This window comes from Lepidochelys kempii, chromosome 8, assembly GCF_965140285.1.
Source record: "Lepidochelys kempii isolate rLepKem1 chromosome 8, rLepKem1.hap1, whole genome shotgun sequence".
Classification (NCBI taxonomy): Eukaryota; Metazoa; Chordata; order Testudines; family Cheloniidae; genus Lepidochelys; species Lepidochelys kempii.
The window spans coordinates 78545377-78567328 of record NC_136387.1 but is presented as its reverse complement, the minus strand read 5'-3'; the positions used below and the strand labels follow the sequence as shown (position 1 = coordinate 78567328).

The window sequence follows — 21952 nt, the reverse complement described above, 5'->3', positions numbered from 1 at the left end:
CCACTGTGGTCAGTACCTTCGTGAATGCCACAAGCAATCTCGTGTTGTAGCTACCACGCGTGGTGAGATCAATGTCGCACCCCGCTTGCCTTTGTAGTTTAAGGAATAACTCCACTGCCACTTGTGATGCGTTGCTCAGAGCGAGCAGCATACTGGTCAACAGTTCGGGATCCTTTCCTGCAGACCGAAGAGGCAGGGAGCACAGTACACAAACCGTTGAAAGATGATGGCAAATGCGGATGGAAGTACAGGGATTGATGGGATGCGACCCAGGATGCCCCGCAACCCCCTCCGCCTTCCCACAACTCTTAGCGGCAGAAGAGGAAGAGGTGCTCTGTGGGATAGCTGCCCAGAGTGCACCACTCCAAATACCGCTGCAAGTGCCGCAAGTATGAACACACTATTGCGCGGGCAGCTGACAGTGTGAACACAGAACAGCGGTTTCCCTTCAACGCTCTCTGAGCAGTGCTGTAACTCCTGGTGCTGTAACTCTGTCAGTGTAGACATACCCTAAAGAGATACAGGTTTAATTCCCTGCTCCACCATGGTCTTCCTGTGGGCAAGTCACTGAATCTTCATGTGCCTCATTTTCCTATCTGTAAAATGGGAATAATAGTTTTTCCCTACCCCACAGAGATGTTGTGAAGAAGCATACACTAAATATTGCTAGGTATTCAGATACTGTGGTGATGGGGCCATATAAGTACCTAAGATAGATGCTTCAGGGAATAAGTTAGTTGTGGTGGTCAGGAAGCAATCCATCAAATACAAAAGTTCCCAATTGGCTAGAAATGTGTTGTTTGTGGGAGGAGGGATTGACATGCCTCCTAAGCACCCATATTGGTAGAATGCCAGGCTAAATAGAACAATGGTGTGATCTGACACAGCACATCCTATATTGAGGCTGAGTAATTTAGCAGCAAGAGGACAGCAATTTAAACTCTCAATTTGTACTGAGAGCATAGCTTATGTGTCAAATCCTCTCCCTCATGATCTAGGTGAAAACTTGCTTCTGAAAGTATTTTTCTTTCTAAAACCAAACATGAAAATGAAAACGGAAGAAATTTAGCACAAAAGAACTGTTTAAATAGCAGAGGTATTGAGATACTATGGAGCAAAAAAGTCAAAGTTAAGGCTGACATACCCGTAGGCACCTGAGGGGCTGCCAAACAGCAATAGTTTTATATACACACTCAGTGAAACAAACATCAAATTTGATCCTGCTCCCACTGAAGTGAATCGCAAAACTCCCATTAGATTTCAATGGTTCAGGCTCAGGCCCCTTCTGACAAGGAGGTAGATTAAAGATAGCATGCAAGCCATAATGTTGTATTTGTTTATTTTGTGCCACAATCAGTGTTGCTAACACTTCATTTTTTGTACATTTAGAAGATATTTAGTTATCTCAATTATTTAACAATGTGTAAAATTACAAACAAGTTCAATTACAATATGTTCCTCTTGCTTGTGTAAACCTCTCTTCTTGGCCACATACATAATGAAAACCCTATTGAGTCAGTAATAAAATCCAGAAATCTTTCAAGTCTCAGAACAGAATGTTCAAATTTTGTAGCTCACTTCCTTTTCTAACCAGACAGCAGGGCTGCCAAGAGAATTTCTGGGCCTTCAGCCCCTTTTCATATTCTTTTAGAAAATATATAGCACTCTATCAGAGCTGCCAGGGAGCAGACACTGATTATTTTTAATCCAATTATGTACAAATGCAATTAAAAAAATAGAATACTCCTTGGTTTTCACTCAAATGGGACAAATGCCTCAGCCTTGGGCAGGGAAAACAATCGTCTTCAGTTTTGTCAATAAATAAATGTTCATGTCACCCCAGTGAAGGAATAATGCACTACCACACACTTCAGGACATGGCTTCCAAGCACACAGCCCTAATTCACATGTTGTCGAACATGCAAAATGGGTAGTCACACATGCCAGTACCTGATTTGCATGTGTAATAGCAGTAAGTGTGTGTGCAAGTTAGGTGCATGATTTGGCATATATTGGTTTTTGAAGACCATTTCCTTAGGACTCATCCTATGAGAACGTTAGCGCCCTCACCTCTCATTGAAGCCAATGAGTAATGAGGTGCTTGGCAAGTCACAGCATGGAGATTTTGATAGTAAATATATGAGTATTAATCTTATATTACATACAACACTTGAGATTCCTGTATGATGGATTAATAGTCCTGGCACTAGCTGCACAAAATGAAAATTCCACAACTGCACTTTTATTTCTGTTTGGTAGCATGGTCTGCTTTTGTATTTATACTGTAAATAGCCAGTTAAAAAGGAGCACAATAGATTTCGCATATGTTAGTACAATAATTACAGTACAGGAGCCGGCAACAGCCACGTGAAGGGAATAACAAACATTCAAAGAGGTTCATGTGGCATAAAGATACAAAACTAAGCTCAAGTCAGAGAGTTTTCCCACACTCCAGTTAAGTGCATTACCAACAGGCCACTGATGTACTTTATGTGATCACAAGAAAGCATCATTGTACATGGCATGATATAATGTATCCCTAAGGCATTTATCATAAGATATCTGTAGCAGAGGTATTTAAACTGGTGTGTGTGTGAGTACCACAAGGACCAATGAACATACAGTTTTAAAGGGGGCTATGAAATAACCTGTCTAGGAAACATAGGTATCAACATGAGAGCGGGGAGTTAACTCCATCCCTCTTAGGAATTTTACAGGAAAAACCAGGTAATCCTAAACCTAACCCACACCCTAAAATGGAAGGAACTCATGCATTTTTCCCAAGTTCTTTGCATTGCTCCTATGCTTAAATCTTTCCACATCAGTACAGTGACATAATGAGGCAGAATAGGGCACAGATAGCAATTACTGAAAGGTCCCTGGAATTTGAGATAGCCCAAAAAGAAATATTTAGGAGGAAGAATTCCAGAGAGATGAAGAGAATGAAAACCAGCCAAACAAAAACCAGACAGATTGTAGGGATGGGGAGGCAGGTTGGGGACAAAAACCACAGAAGAATAGTTGAGCAAACAGGCAAAAAGATGAGGGGACATGGATAAGAGAAATCCAAACAGAAACAATGGGTTGCGGGCAGAGTGGGAGGGGGGAGAGAAAAGAGAAGGAAGGGAGAGACAGAGAGAGAGAAAGCAGGTAAGGACAGACTAAATGGAGGAGGAATGGAGTGCAAGAATGGTGGGATTAAGAAAAATGAAGAGATGAGAAAGGTAATGGTGGGAGAAACTCACAGCTCTATTGTACTGCTGTGTATTTTCCCTTTTTAAAAATGAATGCATAACCAATGTCAGAATAAACTCAATGTGGCAGACATTCACAGTGGTAGGCATTATGAAGTGACTGAATCTGCAGTAAGAGGCCCAGGCCCAGCAGCTTGTCCAACCAGATGAAATGATAGGGTTTAAATGGGAGAATTGCTCCTTTAGAAAAGCTATGCCATTCCAAGTGAGGGATTGCTTAGCAGGGGTAGCTCCCCAGGAACACAATATACTGCACATGCATTCGGTGTGAACATAAGAACGGCCATACTGGGTCAAACCAATGGTCCATCTAGCTCAGTATCCTGTCTTCTGACAGTGGCCAATGCCAGGTGCTTCAGAGAGAATGAACAGAACAGGTATCAAGTTATCCATCCTCTGTTGGCCATTCCCAGCTTCTGGCAAACAGAGGCTAGAGACACTTCAGAGCATGGTTTTACATCCTTGCCCATCCTGGCTAATAGCCATTGATGGATCTATCCTCCATGAACTTATCTAGTTCTTTTTTGAACCCTGTTTTAGTCTTGGCCTTCAGAACATCCTCTGGCAAAGAGTTCCACAGGTTGATTGTGTGTTGTGTGAAGAAATACTTCTTTTTGTTTGTTTTAAATCTGCTGCCTATTAATTTCATTTGGTGACTCCTGGTTTTTGTGTTATGAGAAGGAGTAAATAACACTTCCTTATTCACTTTCTCCGCACCAGTTGTGATTTTATAGACCTCTGTCATATCTCCCCTTAGTAGTCTCTTTTCCAAGATGAAAAGTCTCAGTCTGATTAATCTCTCCTCATATGGAAGCTGTTCCATACCCCTCATCATTTTTGTGTAGAGCTATTATTATTTGGCAGTAATTCAGGAACCAGAACATTCAAAATGCAAATGGCATCATCTTGAGAGTTTTACAAGTAAAATTCCTGTCACAAAGAGGACAGGGAATTAAGGAAGAGCAGACTTCAGCAAGCAAATTCTTAGCCAGCCCATCTTCTGAGTCCTAGAAATACTCTTGACCTGGGCTAATAAATTTCCCTAAGACATAGACATTCTTTTGGCCCTGATCCCAAGTTCACATAAGAAGCCATTTCATAGGCAAAGTTATTTATGGTTACTCAGCCCCCATAGTATTTTATCTGAGGTGGCATTATTAAAACCTCTACCACCACACACGCTACTGCATGAACTGGCTCTTTCTTTGCTTTATAGATTTGTAACTGAAAATCCAGTAAAATCCCATAAATATTGGGATGCTTCAGTGCCCTACAGTCAGACAAGAGCTGGCTGAGGAGAAAGCTCATTAGCATTGAAACGATGGTGACATGCAGATTGAGGCTGACAGTACATTCGTTTGTTAAGTCTCTTGTCATTATGCCAGCTGTCCCTGAGGAACAGACTATGTACCAACTATGCTGCCTTCAAAGTGTGTGATATTCAGGCAAGAGAAAATCTCTTGCCATAAAATCAAGAGAGAATCAAAAGTCCCTGCCAGGCCACTACACTAGCATTTCAACCTCTGAAGTCCATGGGCCAGTTTCTCTGATTCACTGCAGACTCCACATGCCTCTCTAGCAGCACGAATGGGTCATAAAGGCAGAGAATGGCACACTCACTGGGGAATATCTACAGGATCAGAGGTGCCCCAGGGAAATTCTCTTTCTGGAATCAATGAATTTCAGTGTGGGCCTGACGACTGCTGTTTGTAAATGTTCATATGGCTGAATTTTTGTTTGACTCGCTATTCACAAACAACTAAAACTAAAAGGGTCTTAATGGCCTGAATTTAAACTTGGTTTCTAATTTAGTTTTGCAAGCAAGTTTTTCTATTTTTCTACCAGTTCTATTCCTAAACAGCATATCTCTAGTAGTAAGATTAAGTCAGCGGCCTGTAACACCAGTGTACCTCTCCTCAGCATGGAGACATGGTGTCTGCCTCAGTTTCCCTCTGCTGGCACCATGCTTTCACAATGCAATCCTCTGCATTTTTCAGTTCTTCTGGTGCTCTGAGGTGGCTTGTAGTTGCATAATCCCAGGTTATGCCCTTTAACCAAAATTCTATGCAAACCCTTCACTTCCCAGGATAACAATCCATCAATCCTTCCCTGCCTCAGTAATCCTTTAACAGCCCTTCTCTGGACTCAGAGTATTTCATCATCTCTTCCCCAGGACACAGCTTCCTTCAGCCTTTCTGAGCTGAATAGTCCTTTCTCCTTCTCAAGCAAGAGATTTCTGTACCACTTCTCTAGCTGACACTATCGGGGTGCAGGGAAATCCAGTCTCTCTCATCATCCCAGATTCCACCTCTAAGAACATAATAAGTGAAGCAGCTGTCTGCTTCGGCCTCTATGTTTGTTTCACTTATTACCAGGGCTACTTACCACAGTGGCTGGTTTGCCTTTTAGGCCTTCACTCTGGCCCCTTCCTAGGCAGTCTCCCACTGCTCCTTCCTAGACCTTCCCCAGGCCTCTTAAGGCTCAGCTCTTTACAGTCTCTGTTCCCAGGCCTCTAACACCCACACCTTGGATTGACCTGGAGATAGCTCTCCCAGACCAAGCCACAAGCTTGTCTCATATGGTGGCATCAACTTTTAAAGAACCCAGCACACTTGTTACAAAGCCTACAGCAAAAGCTAATTGTATTAGTCAAGGGTGGGGTTGCATCCAAGAACAGGAACAAACCCTGGGAGCCAGATTCTGCACTGTGTTTTTCAGGAGGTGCTCCACAGAAGGTGCAGTCCAGAGGTTGGGGTTAAGGGTGGCTTTATGACATGTTTGCACCTCCCTAATTCTGGGCTGATCCAGGAACACATGACAGGCTGGCACAGCTGCCTATGCACTGCTCTAAAGCTCAGAATAGCTGCAGTGCAAAGCACTCCTGCCACTCCTTTTCCTGTCCTCAATTTGCAGATGGCATGCCCTGTGTTGGGGGCTGTGCAGAACGGCAGTGTAGGGCTACCTATAGCAGGCTTACAACAGCCCTGAACTAGGGTACTCCCAGGAAACTGTTTTGGCCCCTTTATGCCACTGCAGTTGGACAGACACACTCCCCTGGAGTCCTATCAGGTAAGAAAAAAATAATCTGGTGGAGACTCCTGGCTTTACTCTTGTGCTGTGCTGACAGTTAAATTAAAAATATCACAATCCAGAATAACTGGCTATATTTGACCGCATACATCTTACCAATATCCAGACTCTTATTTCCAGCATTCACTTTCCATCATCAGGAGCCTCTCCAGCTAGGTCAGTCAGTCAGCTCAGCCTCAGAGACTGCTTTTATGCATTACCTTAATGAGCCTGGGTAACTAAGCTTAACAAATCCCCTGCTCTGATTAATTAGATCAGCAAGGAGGCCCAGTGGCTGTCCCTCAGCCCAGGGAAACTGCAGAGAAGAAGGGGTAGGACAGGACTAGGGACAGAGGAAGGAATGGCATTCCATGCACCTCTAGAAAATCCACACACAGATTCCAAATCTCATTTACATGGATGTAAATTGGAAGCAATTCCATTGATTTCAACTGGGTAACTAAGAATATGCCCGTATAACTGAAATGAGAACCTGGCCCCCAGTTAAGATCTTGATTAAGGTTCAATATCAATCCTTACAAATCCCCTTGGATGTTCCTGGCTTTCTGAGCAACACTGCCAGTTGCCTATACATATCCTCAGTATTGTTTACGCAGATGATAGAGATTTGCCCTGCATGCTTTTGACTTGAGAGTGTTCTCCTGTCAAATGCTGAGAGACCTACCCACTCAGTCACATCCACCACATTTGCTCTTGCATACACATTCATTCTAGTGCTCTTTTTCTAAACTGGCAAGAGCTTTAACGATGTTGACTCACAGTTTTTAAGAAAATGCTGATAATATTCTAACTACCCAACTTTGGAGACTGGGCTCACAGCATTTAACCTGTAGTAAGGGGCAGTGTGGAGGACCAGAGGTGGTGGCTGATATTCCCCATCCTTTCCTTCCAGCTTCAGAGCACGAGCTCTTCAGGACGAGCAGCTCAGCAGCAGCTCTGTGCTCCCCCAAGCACAGGGGCTGTTATTCTGAATGTCCCTGACACAGGCCATGCAAGGTAGGGAAGACTTCTTCCTTCCTTCCCTAACCCCGCTAGCCACAATCTAGCTCCTTATTTTGAAAATATTTCAGGCCTCAAATGTAGGATTTGGGTTTCTAAAGGAAGCTTTTACACCAGCAAATATTAATAGAAACACTTCCATGATTTTTTTAAATGTCAGTGGAACACTTTTATTTTTTTAAACATTCCTCTGTGGTGCTTGCAAGCCAAACACTGCGGCCTTGTGCTAGTGCACAGAACTGACTATGAACAGATCAGTCTAGCTTCCCTGTCAAGCGGAATGAAGTCACAGCATAAATGAGTAAAAAGAAAAGGAGTACTTGTGGCACCTTAGAGACTAACCAATTTATTTGAGCATGAGCTTTCGTGAGCCACAGCTCACTTCATTGGATGCACTTCATCGGATGCACGAAAGCTTATGCTCAAATAAATTGGTTAGTCTCTAAGGTGCCACAAGTACTCCTTTTCTTTTTGCGAATACAGACTAACACGGCTGTTACTCTGAAGCATAAATGAGTAAAAGTAGATTTGTACATTAAACATTCCCCATTGTCAGCATGAATAATCTAAAAGTGTTTTAGTAACACAAACAAGGGGCATTTTAATCTAGGATTTTTATCTTGGCAATGTACTAGTAAAAATCTGATAGGTACATCCTGAAAATGCAAACTCCTCCTACTCTGAGGCTACTCAGAGACAAATCTAAGGTTATGTCTGGTTAGTTTGCCAAATAAAGAGTTACAGGTGACAGAATCAGAGATATAGCTGAAACTCTCCTACCAAACCTTGCAGTGCAAAATTCAACAAATCGCCGCTAATCTGGAAAATCTGCCTCTCAGTTTAAGAGTAAAATCTGGAAGATCTGCCTCAGAGTTTTAATCTGGAAAATCTTCCTCTCACCTCTCTCCCTGGGCCCCTGAAATGCTCTGGATTCTTATGATTTTGCTGTCAATCCTTTTTATAGCTTCCTTCCCAGCATTGGATTTTTCATCCATTGAGAAAGGTGCAATAATTAAATAGGGATCCATTCTCCTCTACGTATGAATAACCTGCATATGGAAGCCAAATACAATAGTTAATTATGTTACAGTAATTGTGGTTCTTCAAGATGTTGTTGTCCCACTCCAGGTCTGCATGCACCTCATGTGTATGAAACTGTATTGTTTTGAATAGCAGTGTCATCAGGGCCACGCCTGTATTGTGCATGTCACTGTGACACCCTCCCTGCACCCCACCTGAGGATATAAGCGCTGCAACTGTCCTCAGTTCCACACGAATTCAGAATTCCAGATAAGGAGGATTCTGAAAAAGAAGAGATGGAGGATGAGTCATGGGGTCTATATGGTCAACATCTCAAAGAACCACAGTTGCTATGAGGTAAATAATCATTCTTTTTTTCTTTGAGTATGTGTCTGTGTGGATCCCATTCTAGGTGACTGATAAGCAATGCCGATGTGGCAAGTGGGACCAAGGAGTACCAACTGCCACTAACTAAACAGTCTGTAACACTGCCAGACAAAATTTTGCCCCTGGTCTTGCAGCCAGGTCAATGGCATAGTGTTTAACCAAAGTAAGGGATTATTCCATGTAACTGCCTTGTAAATTTCAGATATGGGGATGTTCCTGAAACACTCAGAGGATGGAACATGCACTCTAGTCAAATGAGCTTTAATATTTGGAGAGAGAGCTGTACCTGCCTATAGACAGGTGCCATCCCTGCGTGCCTCCTTGTGGCGTGAGGTAGCCCTGCAGGCATCTGCCCTCATTCCCTCTTCATTCCTTGCAATGACTTAGTCTCAGACCAGAACACTTAAACAAGATCCCCCCTTTGTGAGGTCTCATTTTATTCAGTCATTTCCAAAACACAGACTTTTTTTATCCCTAAGCCCTGCCATTCATTCTGGAGTCTGACAGCCCTCCTTGGGATCTGTGTTGGTTCAAGCCAGCTTCCACTCCTGGGCTGAGGAATCACACAGCCCTGCTTGGAATCTGAATTCATTCAGGCTCACTGCAGCCTTACACCAGCTTCTCCCCAGCTGGCCTCCTTTGTAACTCAGTCCCTTTCCTCCCTGGGCTGAGAGAGGTCAGCAGTTCTTCCCTTGCTCCTGTCCTCCCTGTTATGAGTAGGGGTCTACTTAAATCATGGAGAAATCACACATTTTACATGGGTTGGTCATGGCATAAATATCAAATTTCACGGCTGTGTTACAGATCCATGAAATTTACTACATGCCATGACCAATCCACAAAAAATGTGTGATTTCTCTGCAGCATTTTTCAAACTGGGGGCCCTGATCCAAAAGGAGGTTGCAAGTCCATTGTAGGGGGTCATGGTATTGCCACCCTTACTTCTGTGCTGCCCCTGGTGGTGCTGCCTGAAGCTGAGGGGTGGGAGAGCAGCAGTGGCTGGCCAGGCGCCCCGCTCTGAAGGCAACGCCGCTGCCAGCAGCAGCAGCAGCAGAGAAGTAAGGGTAGCAATACCATGATATAGGCCGCACAGCCTGAGTGGGATCCACACAGATATGTTTGAAGAACAGTGAGTTTCAACTTGTGCAGTTTCTGATGAATTCTCCATCTGGGAGAGAGACTATGGCTTCCCCATCCAAGGAGAAGCCAGAAACCCACCCTTTTAACCCATGTCTCCGGAAATCAACAAAGAGCAAAGGGGCATCCATGTGGATGGCTCTTGCTTCCAATCTGTTGTCATACCCCACAGGGACCATGCTTCCATGATCTACTGTCTGTGTGAGGTGTGGGCTACACAGTTTAGAAGGGAAAGCTGCACAATTTAATATTGACTGCAACTGTCTTAGTCTCCCTGTTTTTTCTGTGGGGTTAGGAGGAGGAAATTAGCTCCCCCTCCAGTTCCATAGAACTGGAAGCCCATGATATCCTGGAAAGGAGTCAGTGGAAAGCTGTCATATCAAGAAATTGTTACCCATGGCTATTCTAGCAGCGTATCTAAAAGCCAAACTCCCCCTGCAGATGTGGAGGGCAGCATGGAGCACATAGATACCCAATATATCAGAAAATACAGGCACAGACTACAGGAGAGCTGACAGGCTTGAGCCCAGCTAAAAGAAACAATAAGTTGATAGTGAGGGAGGGGAAAGTATAGATAGGAAACCCTGCACCCAGAAATTCTGAATTAACTGCACCAATCCAGGGAGTAAAATCTGAACCTACTTACATTTTAGATGTTGAGGCCTTCCTGCTACTCCGCTGCTCTGCCTGTATGTTGCTTAATTTGCCCCACTGGATTAGCACCTCCTGTGAGTCACTGAGATGAACCACTGACCCTGGAAGAGCTGATTTTGTGCAGCAGGAACCAGCAGCCTGGCAGGAGCAGCAGAAGAGGCCCAATCTTTGTAAGTAAACATTAAAAAAGGAAAGGCTAGGGGGAGAAAGAACTGAAACAGGGCAAAGGAAACCAAAGAAGAGGGAACACATAGGAGGGGATGGGTAAAGGAAGATGAGAATGGGAAAGAGGAAATTAAAAACAGTACAAAAAGAATTGGGTTCTGGTTTTAATCAGAACCTTCCCAAAAGTTCACATAACTACAGCCTTTTGATGTTCTCCTTTCCAATTTTGGGTATATACTTTCAATGGGACCAGCAACACCTAGGGGAATATCTGTTCATAGCCCCAAAATCCCTGAAAATAGTCTTAAAAGACTGAAATCTTTAAGTAGGGAGATATACCCCTCCATTAATTTCCTTTTTGGTAAGGTTCCTGTGATGTGTCTTTCCATATTATTTATGAAAATATGTTTATGATATGAATATGACATAACTGAGCTATACTGTATGTCAGATGGCTCATGTGAGATATCATTGGAAAGGCTTTGATTTACTGAATGTGATTATCCAATTTGTATGCCTGTATCATTTCTGTATCTGAACTTAGGAATATTGACTATGTATCTGTATTTCAACAATGTAACTTTGGTTGATGCCCACTGCTAACACTTCAGGTACAACAATGGAAAAGCCAGACAGGGCTGATGGCCCATCAGCAAGGACAATGGACTGTGAAAAGCTTGGCCTTCCTGTGGATGCTCTATACTGCCCCTGACTCATGGATGCTATAATCCTACAGAGTCAGGTGGTCTTGCCACCTGATACTAAAACATTACCTGGGACTTCTTGTAACTTTCCACTGTAAGGGAACGGAGGTAAAACTAGGGAAACAAAGGACTCCTGCCTTATGCAAATCCTATTTAAGGGCAGGGAGTGAGGTAATCCAAGTCCTCAGTTCTCCCCTGCTACCTCACCCAAGATGACTGCTGGAAACAACTAAGACTGGACTGGGGGGAAGAACTGGACCTAGGCTGGAAGGGTGTCTGGCTATGAAGATTATTAGAACCACATTTAGGGTGAGAACTTACATGTAACCAGTTTCTTTCGTGTATTAAGCTTAGTTTGTGTGCTGTTTTATTTTCTTAGTAATTTGCCTTGTTCTGTCTGCTACCTCCTTAACTACTTAAAATACACCTGTTGTAGTTAATAAATTCATTTCTGGTTTACAATATAACCCAGTTTATATGATTTCTAACTGGGGGAGGAGGGGAACGAGAAATTGTGCATACCCTCCTCCACACTGAGGGAAGAGGCAAATTTCATATTATTTTGGGCTTGTACTCCAAAGGGGGGTGGACATCTGGATGCCGTGGAAAGTCCCTTAAAATGAGTCTTCCCTGAGCTGATCTGCAGCTGGGTGTGGCCCTGCCTGTGTGTGTGTTAGAGGAGGTTTTAAGGCCTGGCTCAGCAAGACAGGTTAAAGGGGGCCCATGCTGACCGAACAGGTAGACTCAGTGGTATTTCAGCACATCAGGTGGCTCCCCAAGGGGTCCAATCCATCACAGTTTCATTGGAACTCTTTTCCCTGAAGAAATGAAAGTTTAGAATCTAGGCTCCTAAAGCACGGGTCCTAGGGAAATGCAAAGACAGGTGGCCTGTGAAATTAATGTTATATATACCCAGTAAATATATATAACCGTGAGTATAATCAGTTGTTCCAAATGCTTACTTTGGACTAAAAGGAGGCTATAGAACCATATAAGCATAGGACTGAATGGGATGACTATAGGTCATCTAGTCCAGACCCCCTGCACTCAGCACAGGACTAAGTAATAACTAAGTAATAACATCCTGACAGATGTTTGTCTAACCTTTTCTTAAAAACCCTCCAATAATGGAGATTCCACAACCTCCCTAGGCAATTTGTTCAAGTGCTTAACTATCCTGACAGAAATTTTTTCCTAATGTCCAAACTAAACCTCCGTTGCTGCAATAAGCCCATTGCTTCTTGTCCTATTTTCAGAGGCTAAGAAGAATAATTTTCCATCCTCTTCCTTGTAACAACCTTTTATGTACTTGAAAACTGTTATCATGTCCCCCCTCAGTCTTCTCTTCTCCATCATTGGAGGTTTTTAGGAACAGGTTAGACAAATACCTGTCAGGGATGGTCCAGATAATATTTAGTACTGCCTCAATGCAGCGAACTGGACAAGATGATCTACTGAGGTCCCTTCCAGTCCTACATTTCTATGATTCTATGATTCATCCTGGATAAAATTGTATCAGTCACAGATTCAACCACTCACAGGTTCAAAAGGAATTACAGATCTTCACATTAAAACATCTGAGGAGAATCATACACCCGCAAAGAAGGAAAACCTGGAATACTGGATAGCTCAGAGAGTTGGAAACAGGATAAGAAACCTTTCACCTGCAGGTCACCAACTGCAATTTTGCCAAGTCAGTAGGGATAGAAATGGTTAATGGAACCACCTAACGGTCATTGGTGACTCATGTGAATTAGTCGGTGATCTCAGGCCAATTATTAATGGGTAGTTATGCACATAAGAATGCCTATAATCACAAATAGCACTAATTGGTGACCTATTGTCAATATTGGGAGACAGTCAATGAGATGCATGGGAATAAAGAATTAATTACCCTGGCAACCCTGGTGTTTTTAGGTCAAGTTTTGAGGCAATTGATGGATAAGGGCAGAGAAGAGAAGGGAAGGGAAGCATTGCCTGCCACCATTCATGCTCAGGTAACATCTAATCTGTGAAGAGAAGGCCCGGCAGCCAACGCATCACTTTTCATGAGCCACACAAACACCATAGGAAAAACAAAAACAAATGTATGTCACTTGAATGAAATCGCAGCAAGGGAGATTTAGATTAGAATGAAAAGAAAATGGGGGCAAGATTAAAAGGGTGAAACACCACCTTAACCCCTTTGTGGCGACATTCAGCTGCAGGCTCTGAGCCATGGCAGAACGCGTATACTATACTCTTATAAATGACAACACTCCAAAGTCTTTGGTGCTGCTACTCGAATCTATCAACACCGCTAAAGCCCACATCTGGGACAGCTGCTCACCTGCTTTTTTGCCCCCCGCAATGTGTCAGGCATATGCACTGGAACACAAGGAAGTGTAAATCCTTAAGAAAGGGAGAGAATGCTCTGTTCTTTCAGACTGCACCCCTGCCTTCTCTTCCCAACTCTCCTGAACTCCTCCAGGCACTGACCGATCACGGGATTAGCTACCCTTTCCCTTTCCCTTATGGAACCCTGAACAAAATGACTTCACAGATGAAGACAAAAACAAATACATAAAGTTGTGATTCTGTTATTCTAACCAAACCACAGCAAAACAGTGGCCCAGAACCAAAATCCCTTGAGGGCATTGGGGAAATTTGGCCCCAGATCCAAACTTTGCACTGGTCCCTATCTCTATAATGGGTCAAAACAAAATCATCATCCAAATCCCCCATCCCACCCAAACTCTGAGGACTGTCAGATCCAAATGTGAACTTCATGGTTTGGGTCCATCTCTAAAACAATGTAAAACAAACGCAGCTGTTCAGTCCTATCCCTAACTTAATGTGGTTAACATGCCAGGGTGAACTGATGATATTCATTCTTGAGACACAACGGTCATCAATAAACTCTCCAGCGGAGGAAACCCCCCAAGCCCCTCCCCCAGGCTCAGAAGGGAAGGATTGAAAACATGCCCACAGATTCTCCAGTGACCTGTATTTTTGGTATGCAGGTCAAGGACCCCTGATTTCCTCTTTCTAAAAGGAGCTTGGTGGCTGCTGCTGCTGCTGCATCATCCCCATCATCGGATGGATGACGAAGCTCACAAGACTTTCACCAAATATGGAACTGAGCTGGAAACATCCTAAGTTTGTGCTGAAGTAAGACTCTGGCAACAGACTCTCTCTCCCTCATTGCAGAGCCTCAGCAAAGCCAGGGGCCAATGCAGCCTGTTCCCTTCCAGCATGGGGCAGCAACACCTCCACAGCAGTGACAGCTCTGGGGGCTGCTGGTGCTGAGACTAGCTTCAGTGCAATGACAGCCACACAAACGCCTGTTTCTGTCTTCACATCCGTACGCTCCACATTCCCACCCTGGCACCATATGAAACATAACTGAAACGGGGAGACCATGAAAGAGCCTTTAAAGCAGAAATTCTTCCAGTAAAATACTTCCATTGAGCTGGAAAGCTTGTCTCTTCCACCAAGAGAAGTTGGTCCAATAAAAGATATTACCTCACCCACCTTGTCTCTCTTATAATTGTAAAGGCACTTTCAGAGGGGGTTGGGTGGGGGAGAATTATTTTATGCTTAAATTGGTCCCTTATGCCACCATTTTGGGTCAACAGATGGTTTCCTCATGTTACTTTATTTATCCAGGGTGATGGTGGTGGGGGTGTTGATGGGGAGGAGGGAGAATGGTCTCCAGGAGAATCAACAAAGATGGACTTTATCCATCAGCCCCTGGTCTATTCCTTGGGGGGGCAGTAGGGGGGAGGGGTGGCTGGAGCCAGTTAGAAAAGATACATGCTTGAAAAGTAAAACAAAACCACATATGTTTTGGAAACTGCACTGTAGGGTTCAGGCTGCCGCTCCAAGCCTCTGCTGAAGACAGTGGCCCTATTATATTGGCCCCTTTCTTGTGTCGCCTTCACCTCCCTGGCAGCAGAGTCCCCCCCACCACACCGCTCAATCTAAAGCCAAGTCCAGGAGCAGGCACTCCCAAGACAACAACAAACCCCCTTTTCTGTGGCTCCAGCAAGGTACAACAAAGCTGCCTATTATTCCTGCTGTATTTAAAAAACCCCAAACACACACACACACATCCCCCAGCCCCCTAAACAGATTTAGCACTGGGAGCAACACTTACCCTGAAACATGTGCACAGTCCCTCAACCAGTCACCATGAAATGATCCTCTCTGTAACCCTTGCAGTGGTGGAAAGGAGCAGGCAACAAGACGTCTGGGCTTCTCTCCTTCTAGCAGCAGGGCTGGTGCTGCTTTCCCTCCCTAACTGCCCATCCTTTAGGAGCAGCACACAGAGACACATACTGTTTGGAAATGCTAGGCAGACAGGTTAATCAGATCCCCCCTCCTCTGCCCATCCCCTCCCTCTCCACTTCTTCCCCACCACTTCTGGTTTCCAAGGGCATTGGAGGTTTTTGTCAAGTTTCTCCTCTGCTGTGGGTCTGCTCTTCCACCTTCAACCGTTGAAGGCAACAAAAAAACAAATTTAGGAACCGTAATCTGTTTGCAAAGAAAAAAAATCCTTGGAATGGGGATTTATTGAAATGCTGTTGGGTAGCAGACTAAACTACTTTGCTTTTTTCAATAAACGAGCAAGCTACAGTTGGCTCCTCCAGTGTAATTTCTACTAAATCATGATAGACAGATTGCGTGAAAAACAGGAATCCCAAAGAATTTCCTGCCCTGGGAACAGAAGTTAAGTCTATATTTAACACCATTTGAAGCTGTCAAGAATGCTTTGTGGTTGGATAACAGAGTAGAAAAATGTGAAAAATGCAGGCTACTGCTATACCAAATATGGAAATATTGTTACGTCTGGTGTCTGAATCACCATCTGGAAATACTTACAGCCATGAAACCTAAAAAACGCCACAACATAAGCTAGGAACTCTTCCCTCCCCCCCCCCCCCCCCCCCGCCCCAACCCCAAATTTTTCGCTTAATGGAGGAATCCCTAAGTGAGTCTAACCTTACCGAGGATTACCAAAAACTTTTGTGATAAACACGACTGCAGAGGGATGTATGTGCTGCAGGGCCCGGGATTTTCTCCTAACTTGTTCCTGGCCTAAACACTAGACATCTAAAGCACTCAAGGGTTTATCTCTGAAATAACAACCCCAATAACAAATGACTGGATTAATGTAAACTTGGTATGTAGAGAATATATTAAAAGCTTTAAAAACGTCTATGTATGAGTATTCCTATACAAAAGTAACATGGTCAATCTTTGAATGTTCACCCCTCCAGGGTTAACCTATAGTTTAGGCAGATGTTTATTTTAATTGCTTATCACTGTATGCTGCAGTGAAGGTCATAGAGAGGTCAATATTCCATAGAAACTTAAGGTTTGTTATTCTGCCCTCCTAAAGTATGTAGGCAGAATAAAATAGCAAGGAGGCTCGTAAACTCTATATAATAATTTAAAAGGTTCCTTTTAATCAATTTCAAAATCCAGATTTTAAAATAATTCTAAACCAAGGAGCGACTTTCTTGCAGCGACTTCAACTTTAAAGATTACAAATTAGAGAGAGCTCAGTACAGCAGTTTCTTCATTTTTCCGAGGAATAGTATATATAAAAGAGTTGTCTGATTTACCCTTCCTAGGGCAAGGCTTAGGATAAGAACATGTAGCAGAGTTATTTGCATTTCCAAATTCTGATCTTTAAAAAAAAGTACACCACCTGGGGGTGAGGGCTGAGCAAGGTCAGTTTATTATATATGTACTGGGTCTGTAAAGAAGTAGCCAGCTTTTTAACTGTGATTCTTCAAAGTCACTGCACTTGAGAACCTCCACCTTCCATGATTATAACAAAAGTGGGAACCTCTCAAAGCAAAAAGCTAGGGGAAGACCTTTTAATGGAACTTTGCCAGATACTAGGGAGCCATTTATTGTGTTTCTTTCCCATTCATAAATATTTAAAAGTAAGCCATCAGGGCATTAGTTTGAAATACACACCCTCACTCACACACTGGATCAAACTTTTTTAGCCTTGATAGGAACGTGCATAATTTCAGCAACAGATTTGTGCTGCTTTTCCTGACCCCCCATCACCAAATATTTCAGAGTGAAATTCAGTCGTACAGAACTTACTTAATAAACACACAGGGAGTATCTATATACAGCGTTTCCCAGCCTGAAAACTCGGAACATACTTTTTTTTTTTTTAAAAAGAACTTCCTAAAATGCATTTCCCACATGATCATAAAAGATCCTTAAAGGGAGGATTATTTAAATGATCGTTTCAAGTGTTGGGATTAGGGGGGAAGGAGGGTGTAGAACTACTTTATTGAGACCAAAAAAAAAAAAAAAAAAGGTGCAATTTAGACAGGGAGGAGCTTGGACGCAAACCGCGCCAAGAAACATTCCTGAGATGCTTTGGAATTCTGGATGCTTTAGCATTCTGGAACGCTCAACGTCAGTGCAGCTGCAACACGCGGCGGCATCAGCACTGTATATAAGGAGTGGCTCCCTCACTGCCTTCTCAGACTGCAAAGGGACCCCTGAGAAGCGGAGGATCCAGGCAGCAGCCTGTTATCTTTCCTGCTCTTCTCAGAAAAGAAGAAAACGTAGCAGCACACGCTTTCACAGCCCTTTAGGATTTAGACTCCTCTCTCTACAGGCACAAGAAGAGATCCACTCAGCCTGTAGTCTTGAAAGCCGCAGGGAAAGTTTTAGGCTCTCTCTCTACTCTAGTTTATTTTAGCTGTACTAGGAAAACAGTTCCTTCGCTAACAATGAACTACCAAACCACCAGTTATTTCTTTCTGGCTGTTGCCTTCCTCCACTTATTCGGGCTGGTAAGTTTGCGTTTGCATGTAACTTTGTTTGGGATCGTAGGGCTTCGAGGGATTTTTTTTTTTAAAGCTGTTTGCCATTTTTTGGTCACTTTCCTGCCGCGAAATATACCCGCGGAAAGTCGACCGCCTGGGTGTATGTGTTGTGAAGGCATAAACTGGGAGCGTCGCTAACTCCTAGGTGCGGACCAGCGCTGCTGTCCGTACCATGGGGCTGTTGTAAGTCTCGGGTTTGTCTCTCTGTGCATGGGCATTTAGCACATACACTCATCGGCTTTTAATGTGCTTCGTTCCTTAGGCGCTTTCCGCCTGCCCGGCCGCCTGCCAGTGCTCTCTGGAAGTGCCCAAATGTGCCCCGGGAGTCGGTCTGGTTCTGGACGGCTGCGGCTGCTGTAAAGTCTGCGCTAAACAACTCAACGAGGACTGCAGTAAGACCCAGCCTTGTGATCACACCAAGGGGCTGGAATGCAATTTCGGCGCCAGTACCACGGCTCAGAAGGGGATCTGCAGAGGTAAGAGGCATGTGGTTTGGCTCCTTTAAAAATAATAATAGTCCCCGTAGTGCCCAAGTTTAGTAATGTTGAGTCCATGTATGGTTATGCTTTGTTGTTGGTAGCTTGGCAGAAAGGCATATGACTTCAGCAGTCTGGAATGCAATTCAGTATGTCTGGGCTCCGCTAAACGCGCATAAGGAAAAGTGATTCCTGACTAACTTATTGTTCTAGCCTAGAGTCTCTAGGGGATTGTAGGGAACTTTACCATAACTCGAATCTAGCAGAGCAGCAAATATGCATGCGTTTAAAAGAGCGGATCTCACCTCTAACTCCCTTCTTTCTCTCTTTATGAATCTCTGCAGCACAATCCGAGGGGAGACCATGTGAATATAACTCAAAAATCTACCAGAATGGTGAAAGTTTCCAGCCCAACTGTAAACACCAGTGCACATGCATAGATGGAGCTGTGGGCTGCATCCCGCTCTGCCCACAAGAACTCTCTCTCCCTAACCTGGGCTGTGCCAACCCAAGGCTGGTTAAAGTCCCTGGCCAGTGCTGTGAAGAATGGGTCTGTGATGAGACCAAAGATGCTCCTGACGAGTTGGAAGGTTTCTTCAACAAAGAATTTGGTCTGGATGCTTCAGAAGGTGAATTAACCAGGAACAACGAGCTGATTGCCGTTGTGAAAGGAGGACTGAAAATGCTACCTGGTGAGTAAGGCTATTGGGCATATTCTGTATTGGGAGGGGATATTTTAATACAAGGAGTATAGTGCTTTGCTGTACTCCTCATTGAGAAGAGGTACCAAGATGTATGAGAAACTTTATGCAAAGTTCTTCTTCTTCTCCTCCTCCTTTTTAGTCTTTGGATCTGAGCCATACAGCCGATCTTTTGAGAGTTTCAAATGCATTGTGCAGACAACTTCATGGTCCCAGTGTTCAAAGACTTGTGGAACTGGTATCTCTACCAGGATCACCAATGATAATCCTGATTGTAGACTAATCAAAGAGACCAGGATATGTGAAGTGCGGCCATGTGAACAGCCCAGTTATGGTTCCCTAAAGGTAAATACAGATCTCTGATAGCCCCCTTTTTTTCCCCCCCAGATGGTTCTGGGTGGAAGGTGGATGTTACAAAGAAAACTTTTGCTAATAATATTTCCTCTTCCATACAGAAGGGAAAGAAATGCACCAAGACCAAGAAGTCACAAGCCCCAATGAAGTTTACTTATGCTGGATGTTCTAGTGTGAAGAAGTATCGCCCCAAATACTGTGGCTCCTGTGTGGATGGAAGATGCTGTACCCCCCATCAGACCAGGACCGTCAAGATCAGGTTCCGTTGTGATGATGGAGAAACTTTCACTAAGAATGTAATGATGATCCAGTCTTGCAAATGCAACTACAACTGTCCACATGCAAATGAAGCTTACCCCTATTACAGACTGTTCAATGACATTCACAAATTTAGGGACTAAATTGTGATGGGGGTGGGGATTTATCAGAATTCTGAAGTAACAAGCGATGGAGAAAAGAACTCTGTGGAAATGGTGCCATTTGAGGGCAACATTGAGATACTACTACAAGAGGACCCTGTGCAACTGGACACTAATGCAACAGAGATTTAAGCATACTTAAAGCTTCATAGAATTGGAGCAACTTTATTGCTTCTTTTTGGAGCACCTTACCTTAATCATGTGCTGTTTTCTGTTTGTAACTGATCAGATAAATGTTTGTTCTGGTTATGAAAACTTTAAAAACTGTTCAGTTTTAACACTATGCTTTTTAAAATTTTTTTCCAAACATGCGTTGGAAGATACATTCCTTCCTGAGGTGGGCACTTTAGAGAGCTCACTGGTGGCAGCTATTATGTACCAACTATAGTTTAATTGCAAACAGAAATCAGTTGTTTTAAAGCTGAGTATTTTATTTATCAAAATGTAGCTCTCTTTTTTTTTTTGAACCCCCCCATTCCCCCCGTAATACTGGAATAAGTTGTAAATGGTTTTAATTTTATATTCAATGAATTAAAAGAATTTATTTATGGATTTAATCATTTAATAAAGAAATATTTACCTAAGTTTACTCTTAGTAGAAAATTTTGACAGGTAATAGACAATTTGGCTAAACGTGGAAGCTTTCTGTAGCAGAAGCTTGAACTTCTGCAAACTCAGTTCCTCTGAAACCTAAAACAAGCTCTACCTTGGAACTAATCATGACTGATAGACTTTAAAATTATTAGTTCGGGGGAAAAAATTGCTCTACACAAAGTGCAGTCCCCTATTCACTAAAACAGATGAAAACTACTTAGTAGATTTAAGATCAAATCTCTAAAATAGAGATTGCTTTGTTCATTACATTGTCAAAATATTCAAATTATCCTGAAATTTGCAACAGAGTGTGTTTAATTAGAATGTATACATGCACCACAATGTTGAATGGTGGGTTGGAAGAGTTAGCCAGGGCTCACGTTACTTTGTATAGTTGCTTCTTGAAAATTAATACATTTATGTGGAAAAAGAATGTTTCCTTGAGTCTGTAGGAGGTAGTTTGCTTTCACTAAAATGAGCTTGAAGCAATGACTTGTGTTAATCCTAATAACCCAGTGATTAAAAGTAAACATGCTGTTAACAGGAGAAGAATGTGAAGAATTTCAAGTACTTTTCCAATAGTTAAGGCCAGCTTCTCTCCCTTTCCCTTCCTCCCCTTTTTAAATATAATTAAACTATATTTTGTAGATGTTAATTAAGTTTGATTATCAGTGTGGTCAAAGGGTAGATGACTAGGATATGTGAAGAAAAACACCTTTTTTTTACTAAGGCTATAAGAAGCTGAGGAAGTCTGCATCAATGTTTGTACTAATGCCGGCTGCTACAAGCTGCACTATAGACAGGACTGACAATAAAACTATGATAGCGTAGATTTCTCTGTCATTTCTACCCTCTTGTCATCAATACGGCCCTCTAGCAAAATATTTCACTATATTCTTAAAGTAAATTATTTTCAAGAAGCTGATGTGGGTGTTTGTTTCCATAGTCATAGAATACGGTCACTGTGAGTGGCACCAGAAAAGACACGCATCAGTAGTCTGGTGTTATAGTTTAGGTTTAAGGTAACTTCCATTAAGGTTAGACATAAATACTATCACCAAATAAATGGCCAAAGGTCTCAGAACTTCACTGTTCGGCAGCGAATGCCTCACCTGAAAAATTATAACTTGGTATTTTCTGCTCAGTCAGGTTT

At 43.1% G+C, this 21952-nt stretch overlaps 2 protein-coding genes across 2 annotated transcripts in view; one reads left to right on the top strand and one right to left on the bottom strand.

Annotated features, from left to right (window-relative positions):
- Positions 1–15683, bottom strand: part of DDAH1 (dimethylarginine dimethylaminohydrolase 1) — a 149986-nt gene extending 134303 nt beyond the window's left edge. The window contains exon 1 of the mRNA XM_073357186.2: positions 15549–15683. The gene's annotated coding sequence lies outside the window, so the exon portion shown is untranslated. The remainder of the gene's footprint in view (positions 1–15548) is intronic.
- A 2213-nt stretch (positions 15684–17896) lies between these two features.
- Positions 17897–21351, top strand: CCN1 (cellular communication network factor 1). Its single transcript, XM_073357183.2, has 5 exons — positions 17897–18222; positions 18518–18731; positions 19076–19423; positions 19575–19777; positions 19888–21351. Exons 1-5 carry the CDS (start codon positions 18160–18162, stop codon positions 20185–20187), a joined length of 1128 nt encoding a protein of 375 aa, XP_073213284.1. The 5' UTR covers positions 17897–18159; the 3' UTR covers positions 20188–21351.
- Positions 21352–21952: the final 601 nt, after the last annotated feature.